Here is a 15,232-nt window from a genome sequence, read left to right on the forward strand (position 1 = left end):
AGGAATTAAAAAAAAAAAAAGGCTGATATTTTGCTTTGAGGTGATAATTTTATTAAAGCATACAGATTTAGTAGATTTGTAATAAACTACAATAACCTTAAGTGCACTTGCCTTGTTGTTGTTTTTCTTTTTTCCTTTAACGCTCAATGGTTAATTTATTGCGTCCGCCTCCCATGTAGGCCACGTTGTAGGTGTATGATTACAGTCTGGACCCCATCTGTTGCTCCAGACAGCATGTCAGCTCCCTGTTCAAGGATGAAAACAGACCACAGTTTACAAATTATTATTAAATTGAAAACAGATATTTGCCTTCTACGCTAATTAGCACCACCATTTTAATTTTTTCTGTAACATATGGGGGAAAAAATCCTTATTTAAACTTCATTACGTTGACAGAACTCATTATTTCAAGCCATTATGTGTTTTTGTGACTTAATAATTCTGGATTTTTCCTGCTTATTATTTCAACATTATCTCATTACTGTGATAATATTCATTTAATATTCACATTAAATTATCATTTTTATTCCACATCCAGAAGAGCGAATAAACTAAATACGGGTTTTGATTTCATTTAGCAAATTTGTTTGGAATAAAGAGATGTTAAGTATAAAAAACACACAATTTTTTTTTTAAAAAAGTGGATATTTTGCATAATAGAACAAATTATTTAGTTAAAAATGATGACATTAAGAAGAAATGTTGATAGTTAAATAGAATTTTTTTATATTTATATTAATATAAATCTAATTATTTAGACAAAATAAAACACTGTACTTTTTATCCGTTTTATAAATACGTTTTATTCTTATAAAACGTCTGTCAAACCAATTCTCTCACGCTATAAACAATATTTCCCTCCTTCTCTTTTTTTTTATCTCCTGAAATGAATTCTAGATGATTAAATTGAGATCCGTTAAAGAGCCGACACTGGAGACTCCTTCCATATGTTAAATAAATATCCCGTTACAATTCCAAGCTTTTCTTTGTTATTTAACATCTGATGACTATTAGGCTTCGATTTCACAGTGAATGAGCACAACAAGCCCCTGTTCATATCCCATGATTCCCTGTGTTCTGTCCTCCCCTCCCCCACACCGAGCAGTACACTTCTGTCCATGCAGCAGTGTTCAAGCTCCTTGTTCATTGTGTTGTGTCATGTTTTCTTAGCTAATCCCGACAATTTGGCTACGTTCTATAAACTGCCCTTAGTGTAGGACACAGGAGCAGGATTGGGACGGTGCAGAAAAGCAGCAATTTGTTTTCCATCCACAGTCGCTATGGAAACATTTAATTAAGCCACAAGAATATCTCACGATCTCAGGATCTTTCTTTTTTATGTTAAGGGTATATAAAGTATGATTCTGAACATAGATAAGCAATCAGAAAAAGAAGATTCTGTACAGAAATTTTTTTTTAGATAATTATATTTAAAAAAAATAAAATAAAGTTATGCAAATCCAAATTTTTTTTAAATAATTTGTAAACGTTTGGTAAATATTTAACTTTTAAGTTAAAATTTCAAAGGTAAATTTTCTAAGAAATAATATCACTTTAAAAAATTCAAAATTAATTCGCTAATATTATTACTTTTTTGTATTATTTTTCAAGAATAAACGTATTTATGTAAATGAGGCTGTATATAATCAAATGCATAGGATGTATATTTTACAAACAATCTTAAAACCAAAAAAAAAAAAAAAAATACTTTTAATTGGATTCAGATTCTGAAAAGAAGAAAGACTTTAAAAAGAAATGATTCTTGAAAATAATATTTTGTCTTTTAATTGATTCAACATCATGCAACGTTGTAAAAAATATTTTTCAGTACAAAATTTTAATTGACCTCATTTATAAAATACATTTACTAAACCTTAACCTCAACAATGTGGTAGCGAAAAGTGGGTGGAGCTTAACGTCTTTTGTGTATTAAAACTGGTCATGAAAAGTAAAATAAATAATTACTGCCAGGATTTTGCTATTGCTTTACAATGTAAAAAACACATGATACAGACCCAGTTGTTCAGAATTGAAAAAAAAAATTCTTGCTTGCAAACAAATTCTCAATTTTGACTGGAGCACGACATAATGGTTAAAAGTGTTCAGAGTGCGGCTGACTCAGCATTTAAATAATAATACATTTATTTAAAAAAAATACAGAAGGACAAAGTAATATATCACAGTGCATTTGCGTTTCAAAAGAGTTTTGGCTGAAGCTTTGCGTGACATTGTGTTCCAATGCAAGACAACCTGCAAACATGAATAATAAAAACATGCCGTTGTTATGTTCAGTAACTAGGTGGTTTTGTGAGGATTAAACACTGAGGTGATTTTAATCCCCATCACATGACCTCACACCTACACACACACACACACACACCTGTGCACACACACACCCTGATTTTATTTATTGACATTTCTTTACAGTATAAGCAATTCTCTCTCTCTCACACACTCTTAGAATGTTTCTGTCATTTCATTACAATTTCACATTTTTTCCATCCTGGTAATGTAACACACTTCCCCTTCAAAATTTTCCATCTCCCTCTGTCATTAGTATCACCGCACTACACACTAAAGCAGTGTTAAATACCAAAACGCTTTAATTAACACAACAACTTCATCCCAACACTCTACAGTAACATCTGAGCATCGCAAAACATGGCATGCCTCAAGTCTGTATATTAGGCCCGTTTTTTTATTTGGAAAAACAGACCACTGGGCGCATGTTGATCCAATTTACATGCTTGTAAATGCACTTCCAGTTATTTAAGAGGTGTCTGTAAGCCCCGGGACTTGAGGACATACATCTGGATGGCAGTCCTGCCCTCTGTTAATCATGCTTTCTAAACATTTTGGTAGAATGTGTCTCAGAAATCAGATCAGGAATATGATTCAGTTGACGTTATTGTTTTTATTCTTTTAATTTTTTAATTAATCATTTTCTAAATGGTATCATAATCTGAAGAAAATTCACCCAGAAAAAAAAATTCCAGAAATTTTGACATAATAAAAATTTTTTTTTAATATTGTATAAAATACTTTAAAAATATTTTAAGATTTTGAGCTTTTTAAACAATGCGATAATTATACAAATGTTATATAATCACATCATTTTTTTTTTTTAGAATGATTTAAGAATATTTAATGATTTTTGTTTTTTTATTTGTTGGCATTAAAACCTTTCAACTGTATATGAACCTTAGATATACAGTATGGAATAAAATACTAAAAAGCAACAAATTTATGCATCATAAATGTTCTTAAAACAAAGTTGTAAGCATGGTGTTTTCTGAGCAGTGAGTGTTACGTGACATAAGTCAGTTCTTAACAACACTGATGCTGGAGACTCCTTCCGTTCACGTTAAATAAACATCCCATTAGAGAAAACCTCACCCATTTTTTCTTTCTAATATAAAAAGACATTCTGTTAATTACTAAACCAACTGTTGCTATGGCAATAATAACATTATCTACTGTCATAGCTGCAGTTACAGGAAATGAATCAGCACCATGTGACCAATCCTACCCAATTTAAGACTTCATATTATATATATCTAATACACACCTGTAGGAACATTCCAGACACACAATAATTAACAATCCTGATTAATTAACACTTGATTTAGATACTGTTGTTGTTTGTCTCGCTTTGATCTTGCGGTCCTTAAAAAAAACATCCAGAGTGAATCTTGGTAAGCACGACATATGGATACGAGGCTGGCGTGCCGCCATGGCTCACTTCTTTGGCCCACTTATGGGTACATAGAGTACCGACTGATGCTGATTTATTGCTCAACGAGACATTTTAAAAAGAAAGATTTCTGGGTTTATGCGACATGGTGCACAGGATGGTGCAGGGTTTTTCCTCGGATCATTAACTTAACTGCAGTCCAACTGAAATTTCAAGAGTTTCAAATGATACTCTTCTATAATATCCTATCAGAGGATATGCCAATATTTATGAATCAGATGTAGTGTTTATGCTTTATGCTACAAAAAGCAGGACATCCGTGTCTTGCCAAGTTTGTCTCGAACTTGTTGATCTGCGCATTTGCAGATCTTCTTGTTGTGAGCCAACAGAAAGCAAGAGTACAGGACCATGAGGTCTTTGTTCATTACATAAATAAATAAATAAATGAAAATGGAGGAGCTGTTAGTTCTTAAGTAGCGCTCACAACTGACTTGGGTGGGTGGGGGTGGGGGGAATGAAAAAATAAAAAAACAGATTTTTAATGAAAGGCAGATGATTTAATGCACAAAATAAAATGTGATAAAAAACGATGATAGATTAACAGGCAGGATGAGCACAATACAGTCTTTTAAATTTCAGCAGCGGTTCTGAGAGAGAGATTCATACCATTTTTATAACATAGCTATGTTTTTAACTACACGGAAGCTATTTTGTCAAAAATTACAGAGAAATCTCAAGCTCTTTGTTTAAAAAAATTAATGGGGCAGCGTGATTTCCGCCCCATTGGGTCTCTGTTAGAGCTTGTTGCAGTTCCTTGGTTTGACCACTAGGTGTAATAATAACTGGATGATGCTAATGATACAGGGAAAAAAGCAGTAAAGCGAGCAAAACATTGGAAGGCTGGCTTATACACACACATGTCAGGTAACAAATTTTTTTTTTATTGGCGCACAACCAAAAGTTGTCATTTATTTTTTGATGGAATTAAAAATTTTATTCAAAAATACGCTTGTAATGTAATATTTCATCTCATTGTTAAACCTGGGACTTTCCATCCTGCTCATTTCTGTTGGCATAAGCATTTGTGGCATTAAGCTCTGGCATTTCCCAACATGCACTGCTTGTGTGTCTTGCATAATCAGTATAGTTGTGTGTCTGTTGTGTAGATGTGTAATGCAGATGCTGTAGTGTTTGTGTGTTTTCTATTTAAGACATTTCGATATGGACTCTAAGGCTGTTGAATCGAACCTGTGCGTGTTTTTCTGCGTCTCGGTCGGTTTAAAAGCCTCTCGAGAGGTTCATTCAGGAAAACGGATGAACGTGAACAACCTTCATTGACATTTTCCGCTGCTGGCATCAATACACAGAGCACGCACATCTGCGCTCAGATTTTAAGGTGGACTGTGATAAATAACTGCATGATGTCATGGCGTGGGTGTGCATGAGACTACGCTCAACAGCTTTACACTTCTGCCTGTGGGTCTGTATCATCATTCCTCACGATTAAAGAAAGACAGAGACATGGATGGAGAGACAAGCTGAAGAAATAACATTATAAATAATATTAGGGTCTCTTTCTGTATGCTGCTGGTTAGATAGATGGGTGGTTGAACAGATAGATAGATAGATAGATAGATTTATTTAATGCAATGGTAACCATTTATTTTTTGTGTTTGTTGTGTTCTGTGCATATTTTCTAAGAGGAAAATCTGGAGCCCTCCTGGTGTAGATTACATATAATATAAAAGATATAATGTGTATAAATGATAATACTGAGTGTGTTGTTCTCTGGCAGGCTCTGAAAGCTGAACATGTCCACTCCGAGTGAGCTCAAGTCTCCGTGTGTGACGCGGAACGGCATGGTCAAGCTGCCTCCACAACCCAACGGCCTCGGCTCGGCCAGCATTACAAAGGGCACGCCGGCCGCTAAGAACCGTCTGTGCCAGGCATCCTCGGTGCCCCCAAGCCTGCCCTACCACTTAGAGCCGCTCCCCATGGCAGCCGACGCCAGGCAGTACTCCAAGATGGAGAGGCAGCTGGCCCTAGACGAGAAGGTGTTAAACCGGCTGCTGTGGTACTTCTCCACGGCAGAGAAGTGCTCTCTGGCCCAGGTGTGCAAAACGTGGCGTAAAGTCCTGTACCAGCCCAAGTTCTGGGAAGGCGTGAGCCCTGTCCTGCACGCTAAGGAGCTCTATAACGCGCTGCCCAACGGCGAGAAGGAGTTTGTCAGCCTGCAGGCATTCGCACTACGTGGCTTCCACTCCTTCTGCCTGGTGGGTGTCTCTGACCTGGACATCTGCGAGTTCATCGACAACTATCCGCTGTCCAAGAAGGGAGTAAAGTCACTCAGTTTAAAGCGTTCTACCATCACGGATGCAGGGCTCGAGGTAAACACAGACAAAATTTCATAGTCCATTTCTCACATGATTACATACTTCTTATTGTTTCTTATGGTTTTTAATCTGCCTCGGAAAGTTCATAAAATCCATGAGCTTGTAATCGACGTTTGCTCTACAGGCTGAAGAAGTAAAAAATCATCCTCCTTTCTGAACCAGCATGCAACCGCGCTTGCACACGTCCCACTCGCCTTGGAGCTGCTGCTATTTTGAGGCCTGGCCTGCTGTAGTCATGGCGACCACATGAGTTGTTAGCGATGCTATCCGTGCCTGTTTTTCTCTCTCAAACATTCGCTCTGTTCCACTGATCAGCACCTGGACGTGTACATATCAGGAATTAGGATTGCTGTTGGCTGTAACGTAATATGAAACGCAACAAAAATATACACCCTCAGAAAATAGGTTTTCTGAGACCAAAATGGAGGAACGACTCTTTGTAGCTGCTATAATATAGGTGAGAACAAGAGCTAGCTGTTTTTAAAAGATGCAACAATAAACACACAAATTGTACAAAGTGTCGATGTTTTTGAGCTACAAAAACATGTAATGATTAGAAAGTAGAAAAAGAAAAAAAAAACGAAAACAGATATTAGAAATATTTCTGAAAAATAGATTTGCAATATACCACATTAGCAAAAATCATAAACGAATCATAAAAACGAATCATAAAACTGTGTTTTTACAAAGGCATGTTTTAAACAAAATGTAAATGTTTATTCGGATTATTTTAGATCTGATTTCTAACATTGTGTCCTCTGGGAAATCACAAAAAATTGTTAAAATGTAATAGTCCAGACACGGAATCTGCTTTTCCCCAAGCGTCCGTTCTCCCTACTTGTCCACGCCTGAATTTATAATCAAGAAACACATTAAACCCACATTAAAACTTTGCTCTTGGCAGTCGATTCTAAAGAGAAATGAATGACGACTGCGTGCGCATGATTAATCCCTGCACACTTGCTTCTACGTTTCTCAGGTGATGTTGGAGCAAATGCAGGGGCTGCTACATCTGGAGCTTTCGGGCTGTAACGACTTCACCGAGGCTGGCCTGTGGTCAAGTCTGAATGCTCGGCTCACATCGCTTAGCGTCAGTGACTGCATCAACGTGGCTGATGACGCCGTAGCGGCGATCTCGCAGCTCCTGCCCAACCTGTGCGAGCTGAGTCTGCAGGCGTACCATGTGACAGACACGGCTATGGCCTACTTTACCGCCAAGCAGGGCTGCACCACTCGTACGCTGCGCCTACACTCCTGCTGGGAGATCACCAACCATGGTGTGGTGAACATGGTGCACAGCTTGCCCAACCTGACCGCGCTCAGCCTCTCAGGCTGCTCAAAGATCACTGACGACGGCGTTGAGCTTGTGGCCGAGAACTTGCGCAAGCTCCGTAGCCTCGATCTCTCCTGGTGCCCACGCATTACAGATGCTGCCCTTGAGTACATCGCCTGTGATCTGCACAAGCTTGAGGAGCTGGTTCTTGACCGGTATGTGAAAGTCTTAAGTGTTGAGTTGAGAATGTCTCATTAGTAGGCAAATTAGTTCCAAATCCATACAAACAACGATCAACAAATGACTCATCCTGTGGCGTCCTCATCCTCATCAAATGTAAATATCGGTGTATATCACATTACACATTATCAGAACATGCCGTATCAGACACAGAAAGGAAAGAAAGGCGTAATTAATTAGTTCCAAAGCACTTTGGAACAACATCTAATTCTCTCATGCATATTGCATATTAAGATAGTGGACATCTACTTCAGGCACTTGATATATGGTCGACTAGACGTCACGTAATCTAATCTATAATGCATGTTTCTGATATTCCATAAATGATATATCGGTAGATAATTAATAGGCGCTTGACAGCACTACAGGATTTTTTTTTTTAAACAGTCCAAGTGTGTATGAAGGAAACGTGACCCCCCATACTGTATGTGATCATGTGAGTGCAACCTGACTGAAGTAACCTGACTGATTTTTGTCTTTAGGTGTGTGAGGATTACAGACACAGGCCTCGGGTACCTTTCTACCATGTCTTCACTTCGCAGCCTCTATTTACGCTGGTGTTGTCAGGTAATTACCGTAGGAACCAACTTTACCCTGTGGTTCTGTGTGGGTTCTCCTACAGATACTTTACAACTTCTACTTGAGATTTGTTAAAGTTTTGACTATTTGGTTAAGTGTTCTTTAATAGTGCGTCTTTAATGTTGGGCAAGTGGACGGAGTTTTCCTAAGCAGGTGCAGAACCTAACCCTGAAAACAAGGAATTCTTACTCCTTCTTTACTCGAGTAGTACAGTATGAGGTGCTATTACCCAGGAATCCTGCAAACATTCATTAAAAAGCAATAAGTTATGCTAGTAAAAGTAGTATATTTGCATGGTGCCTGGGTTTTGGCTTAGAAATAGGGGGAGGAGCTGGACATTTGGAGGGATATCAAAGTAACGTTCCTGCTCCTCTGTAGCGAAAGGAGACAAATGAAGTGCTTCAGGTATCTGGATAGGATGCTACTGGGACGCCTCCTGGGGAGACATGTCAGATGGGGAGAAGACACACAAGGACTTGATGGAGAGTATATATCACTTGTCTAGCCTGGGAATCCTTTCGGAGGAGCTGAAGGAGCTAGCTAAGGAGAGGGAGGCATGTGCATAGGCATGTGGTAGCCTGTTGGTTACGGTGTTGGGCTACCAATCGGAAGGTTGTGAGTTTGATCCCAGGTCCATCAAGCTGCCACTGTTGGGCCCCTGAGCAAGGCCCTTTATCCTTAATTGCTCAGTTCAAAAATGAGACAATGTAAGTCGCTCTGGATAAGGGCGTCTGCTAAATGCTGTAAATGTAAAAATGTAATCTCTGCTTACACTCCTGCCCCAGTGATATTTACCCCATGACCAGAGGAAGAAGATGGATGCAAGATCATATTCCATCCATCCATCCATGCATCCATCCATCTTCTGCCGCTTATCCGGGACTGGGTCGCGGGGGCAGCAGTCTAAGTATTGATGCCCAGACTTCCCTCTCCCCAGACACTTCCTCCAGCTCCTCCGGGGGAATACCGAGGCGTTCCCAGGCCAGCCGAGAGACATAGTCCCTCCAGCGTGTCCTAGGTCTTCCCTGGGGCCTCCTCCCGTTTGGACATGCCCGGAACACCTCCCCAGGGAGGCGTCCAGGAGGCATCCGGAACAGATGCCCGAGCCACCTCAGCTGACTCCTCTCGATGTGGAGGAGCAGCGGCTCTATTCTGAGCTCCTCCTGAGTGACCGAGCTCCTCACCATATCTCCAAGGGAGCGCCCAGCCACCCTGCGGAGGAAACTCATTTCGGCCGCCTGTATCCGGGATCTTGTCCTTTCGGGCATGACCCAAAGCTCATGACTATAGGTCATGGATGGATATGGATCATATGCATTGATTCATTAATCTACAGTATGACTTGACCTACACCTTTATCAAAGATAATCTGGACCAAAATGGGTCCAAAACCTGTAGTGTGGTGGAAATACAGTACATTCTGGAAGGAGATCTTCTTTTGGAAGTTCATTTTTGGAGTCAGAAACCATGAACAAGGACCTTTATCACTAGCAGACTATGAAGATCAGACCAGAACCTCATATGTGATGAAGAAGTAAAAAGTGGCTAAGTGGGTGTATGTGGCGAGAAGAACTGTCTGCTAATGCCCACCAATTTAGTTTCAAAGAACGCAGCCAGGGATGTGGGTGGTGAAGATGGAAGAGGATTGAGTGGAGGTGTTAGAAGTGGAGAACATGTATTTGGTGTCTGTAATCGCTCTTTAGCATGGCAACTTTAGAAGACAAGGAGGATTAGAGTTAAAAATAATCACCAATAAAACTCACTAAATAGATTCTCACCAAATTAGAGAAGAAATGAGAACGTCATCTGTTTAACATCAGAAATCAGGAAAAACCAGGAAGTACAACGTGAAACTAATTAGTTTGTCGAATCTCATGCACCCAAATCAAAGCCAAGACATTTTGGGTTAGCACCATGACTGATCTGAAAGTCTTCAGCCTCAGGGGAAAACCACTTACCTTCATAGTGAATCCCAAATATCGCTCATCTATAGTCACCCTGGAGGATTAGAAACACAGGATCACATTTTCTGAAATTTTTTCAAAGAGACAAAGGAACATGACAAACTCATCAGCACGAAACACAGAACTGCTGAAAGAGGTAGAACAGTCGACCAATGACAACGCAGGGGCGGAGACAAGACTGAAACCAAAACAATGGCACATGGAATTGTGAACAATAACGCATGACCTCAAAACCAACCACATGAGAGCTGATATGTGCTTAAAGAGGAACCTTGTAGACTTTAGAGATAACAAAAAAACTATATCTAGATTCCGTCTGAGTGGAAAAACGCAAAATCCAACCAAAAGGTTTAGCAGGAGTATAAATATGAAACATGGAAAATGATTTAAATACAAATAATATCAACACAATGTGTCTGTGTGTGTGTGTGTGTGTGTGTGTGTGTGTGTAGGTGCAGGACTTTGGGTTGCAGCACTTGTTTGGTATGAGGAGTCTTCGTCTTCTCTCTCTAGCGGGTTTGTTATCTTCATCCTTTACATGTCGAGATTATCTGATGCTTTTCTCCTATTTTTCTTTTTCTTATATCCTGCTTGCTTTTCTTTTTTTGTGTTCCCTTTTTTATTACTTTCTTTCACTCATTTACTCACTCTCTCTCACTCATTTTCTACCGCTTATCTGATTCACTCATTTATTGTCACGTTATTTTTTTATTCACTTTATATTTTCCTTCCTTTTGTTATTCTTACTTTTTCTATACTGTTTCAACATTTTGACACTTTCTTTCTTTCTTTCTTTCTTTCTTTCTTTCTTTCTTTCTTTCTTTCTTTCTTTCTTTCTTTCTTTCTTTCTTTCATGGTTTAACATTCTTTTTCAGCCTATCTCACAGTTTCTTACTTTCTATTCTTCTTTATTTTCTTCTGTACCTTTCTAGTCTTGTGCACGATGTCTTGTTTGGATTTACGATCATTATGAGCATTAAGTTCAGGACAGGAAGTGGCTCTCATGCGCATGTGTGTGTGTGTGTGTGTGTGTGTGATTCCCTGCAACAGGTTGCCCCCTGCTGACCACCACTGGCCTGTCAGGCTTGATCCAGTTGCAGGATCTGGAGGAACTGGAGCTGACCAACTGCCCAGGCGCTACGGCCGAGCTCTTTAAGTACTACTCCCAGCACCTGCCACGCTGCATGGTCATCGAGTAGAGACGATGAAGAGCCTGCATCCTCCTCATCATCGAAAAAAAACCTTCCTCCTTCTTCAGACGAACGAACCAGACTGATGACTAAACCCCCAAACTCATCTTGAAACCCACGAGGGGAATCGACGGAAAAAGGGAAAAGACGGAGTCGAAGATGAGACAACGCAAGAGGAACACGGGAAGCTGGTCGGAATCTTCCAGACCTTTCTGATGTATTCATTGGTCTCGGCTGATGTAGGAAAGTGACATGAAAGCGAGCGACACGATCCGAGGCGTCAAGCTTCCATCACAACCATCAGCCTTCACACACGAACCATGAACCATGAACCATGAAGCGAAAAAAAAGCCTTTTTTTTAAATGTTTTTTTTTTTTTCGAATGCGAAACACGAGCTGCGTGAACTCCAAAAAAACCAAGACCGGGAGAAGCTACAGTAGGAAAAAGTAAAGAACGCAAAAGAAACTGATCCTTTCCCTTCTCGCTGTATTTACACTCTGCACTCTCTTTAGTGAAAGTCGCCTCTGAGAAAATAGAAAATACTCGAATTATTAGCCGTGAACAGCCGCGTCGATCTTTTACCCCGCGTCAGTGCTGCACGCTTCCTTTCTTGCGCTTCGTTGTCCTCTTGTGTTCCCTTTTTTTGGAAATCTTATTTTTTTAAATCTATATTTTTGACGAGGATTACTGGGAATAAAATACCATAGATTTGTTGAAGGATGTTTTTTTCACCGTTTGATGAATTCCGGTGTCGATTTTAGTGCCGCAGGTTTTCAGTATCGATCCTCCGCCGACCCGAAGACTTGTTGCGATGCAGCTGCTACCGTAGAAACTAAACACGGACTAAATGCATGGTGCAGTTTTAAAATCATTTTAGATTTTTTTTTCCAGTGCAAAAATAATATTTACTCAAATGTACCAATCGACGTGGAAACTGTAGATATTTATAACTCGGTATAAATAACCACAGGCCTGCTTTCAAACGCTCGTTTTTCAGTCCGGTTTGACGGTTTACACACTGCGTCTGTGCCTCTCTCAGGCCATCACCAGGTACAGATACTGTATACACACACACACACACACACACACACACACACACACACATACACAGACAACGGTGAAAAGGTTTGTGCCCCCTCCTTGGCTTTCAAACCCTGTTCTGCGCCACCATGATGCCATTTTGTGCGATTAAATAGTCTCTAATACTCCTGTATCACGTTACTGATAAGAACAGCGTCAGGAAATGAAATGAAAGTTTTATGTGAATTTTTTTTTTTGAATGAACAGCATGAATGTCTGCTTTATCTCTGAGCGCTACACTGGTGCTGTGTGGCCAAAGAATGAAGAGTTCTACAGTTTTCTTTCTTTCTTTTTTTTCTTTCTTTCCTTTTTAAATTTCCAAATTTTTCTTTTTATATAGTCTCAATTCCTTTCTTTCTTTCTTTCTTTCTTTCTTTCTTTTCTTTTTTCTTTCCTTTTTAAATTTCCAATTTTTTTATTTAGTCTCAATTTCTTTCTTTCTTTCTTTCTTTTTTTCCTTTTTAAATTTCCAATTTTTTTATTTAGTCTTTCTTTCTTTCTTTCTTTCTTTCTTTCTTTCTTTCTTTCTTTCTTTCTTTCTTTCCTTTAGAAATTTCCCATTTTTTCTTTTATTTAGTCTCAATTCCTTTCTTTACTTTTTAAATTTCCAAATTTTTCTTTTTATATAGTTTCAATTCCTTTCTTTCTTTCTTTCTTTCTTTCTTTCTTTCTTTCTTTCTTTCTTTCTTTCTTTCTTTCCTTTTTAAATTTCCAATTTTTATTTAGTCTCAATTTCTTTCTTTCTTTCTTTCTTTCTTTCTTTCTTTCTTTCTTTCTTTCTTTCTTTCCTTTTTAAATTTCCCATTTTTTTCTTTTATTTATTCTCAGTTCCTTTCTTTCCTTTTTTTTTCCTGTATCCTTTGCTCTCTCATTGTTTTTCTTTCTCTCCCTTCTCACTCCTTTCTTCTTTCCGTTCATTGATTTAGTTATCAGAATTGATGCTGAGTGACGAGGAGGATAGAAAATAGATAATGTTTAAATAAATTATTCTACAGCTTTATTATTTTTCTGGACAAAAAGTGATGATTATTTAAAGAAATACAAAAGACCCAAACAAAGACAAAACAAAACACACACAGAAAAGACACTGTGACCCCGAGGCTTTAGGCGCTTAAGGTCATAAACTGCTTTCTCTGATACCTTTGTACCTCACCTTGGCAAAGGTCAAAGGTCAAACACTGGATCTAAAACCAGATCGTACTAAAGCCTGATTCATCTTCAAGCTCTGAGATTCAAATGTATTTATGTATTTTACTACTTAAGGTTAATTTATAAACCCAATGTATTTATTTATTTATTTATTTATTTATTTATTTATTTATTTAGAGAAGTGAAGAAGATCCATTTTTGTGTGTGCGTGTGATTCCATTCAACGAGGAAAGAGCAGGGAACATGAAGAGCTGCTTGAAGAGACGGCAGGGTTTGTTTGTTTGTTTATTTATTTATTTGTAATTAATTTTGAGTTATTTTTGTACTTTTTTTTTTAGATAATAAGAAATAACTGGTGGTTATTTCTCATAAGGAGCTACACTGACACCTGGTGGAAGAAAATTGTACAAAATTGGGAAATTGTTTGCCACCAAAATGGCTGAAGTTAAATTTAGCCATGGAGGTTAGCATGGATTTATTTATTTATTTATTTTTCTTCAAAGTTTTCTTTTAATTTGAACCATTTTGCAGTATTTACACATCCACCAGCTCTCTGTATAGATGAGAACAGATGTCCTATGGATGTTCTTCCATTCTGCTATCCCTCCATCCAATAAAAATAAATAACAGAGATACATATTAATATATCGCTGAGGAAAATTATATACAAACTTGGAGATGTTGTATTACTTGTAAAAAAAAATGTAGTTTTTACTGTGAACCAAGCTGTTTTTATGGAGTGAGAGTTTGGAATGATGGTGTTCAGCAGAATCTTCGACCTTAACTTTACTTCTTTGACCCTAACGTGTACATAAGGAAGGCTTGGGATCTTTTGGTATATGCCAAATCAATGTTTAATATACACACTCAATTTCTGATTTAAAGCATTAAACACTAATGTGTAACTTACAAGTGCTTAACAGTGCTCAAGCTAACAAATAACAGCAAATAAAAGTAAAAAAAAAAATACAAAGTACAATGTACAGAATGTTCATGTTCTAATTATCTGCTCACAGGAAAGATAGCTATTTACCGCATCTATTTAGAGCTGGGGCAAAAGTTTGTGCCCCCCATGGTATTTGAATGGGAAAAGGCTATATTTACACCAATTTTATGATTTATTTGCAAAGAACAGAATTTTGAAATTCTAAGTCTGGAATGTTGGTGTGTCTTTTAACAAGACTGCAATCCAAAACAAGAGCCAAAATCAACAGAAAAAAAATCGGAAAATATTTTTCATCCTGATTTCTGTCAGACTCCAGACCTGAACGGAGGATAGAATTAGTAATATATGTAACAGATATCAGGAATAACAGCTTAGGATGATAAAAGTTACAAAACTATGGTTGGAAATGCTGTTTTTGTGATATTAAATACATCGAAGGTAGTTTTATGCCTTAAATCTTAATCTATCAAAATTCACAATTTGACATATTGTTAATTATGATAATGAAGGAACATCTGTAAAATGTCTTAATAACTGCTGAATTGGAATGCTCGATTTTCTAAGACTGTGCAATCAACTAACTTTACATTTCATTTAGTACCACAATACAGCTTGCACCTTGATGCCAGGACTGATGCCAGTATTAAATCTAATGTCTCCCAATGCATTATGGGAACACACACAGCTACCTAGCCTGATCCCATGTTTACACAAGCAACCAAA

General features: G+C 38.1%; 1 protein-coding gene across 1 annotated transcript; it reads left to right on the forward strand.

Annotated features, from left to right (window-relative positions):
- The first annotated feature begins 5,505 nt into the window (after nt 1–5,505).
- fbxl16 (F-box and leucine-rich repeat protein 16) lies at nt 5,506–11,908 on the forward strand. Its single transcript, XM_060892841.1, has 5 exons — nt 5,506–6,081; nt 7,067–7,575; nt 8,083–8,167; nt 10,596–10,659; nt 11,194–11,908. Exons 1-5 carry the CDS (start codon nt 5,506–5,508, stop codon nt 11,340–11,342), a joined length of 1,383 nt encoding a protein of 460 aa, XP_060748824.1. The 3' UTR covers nt 11,343–11,908.
- Nucleotides 11,909–15,232: the final 3,324 nt, after the last annotated feature.

The sequence above is a fragment of the Tachysurus vachellii genome, chromosome 18 (genome assembly GCF_030014155.1).
Source record: "Tachysurus vachellii isolate PV-2020 chromosome 18, HZAU_Pvac_v1, whole genome shotgun sequence".
Taxonomy (NCBI): domain Eukaryota; kingdom Metazoa; phylum Chordata; class Actinopteri; order Siluriformes; family Bagridae; genus Tachysurus; species Tachysurus vachellii.

Bases quoted from the DNA above. Each gene is read 5' to 3' on its own strand.
- fbxl16 (XM_060892841.1), top strand. From the start codon at position 5,506: ATGTCCACTCCGAGTGAGCTCAAGTCTCCGTGTGTGACGCGGAACGGC. The intron at 7,576-8,082 runs GTATGTGAAAGT...TTTTGTCTTTAG, and splicing joins GAGGAGCTGGTTCTTGACCG to GTGTGTGAGGATTACAGACA. The intron at 8,168-10,595 runs GTAATTACCGTA...GTGTGTGTGTAG, and splicing joins ATTTACGCTGGTGTTGTCAG to GTGCAGGACTTTGGGTTGCA.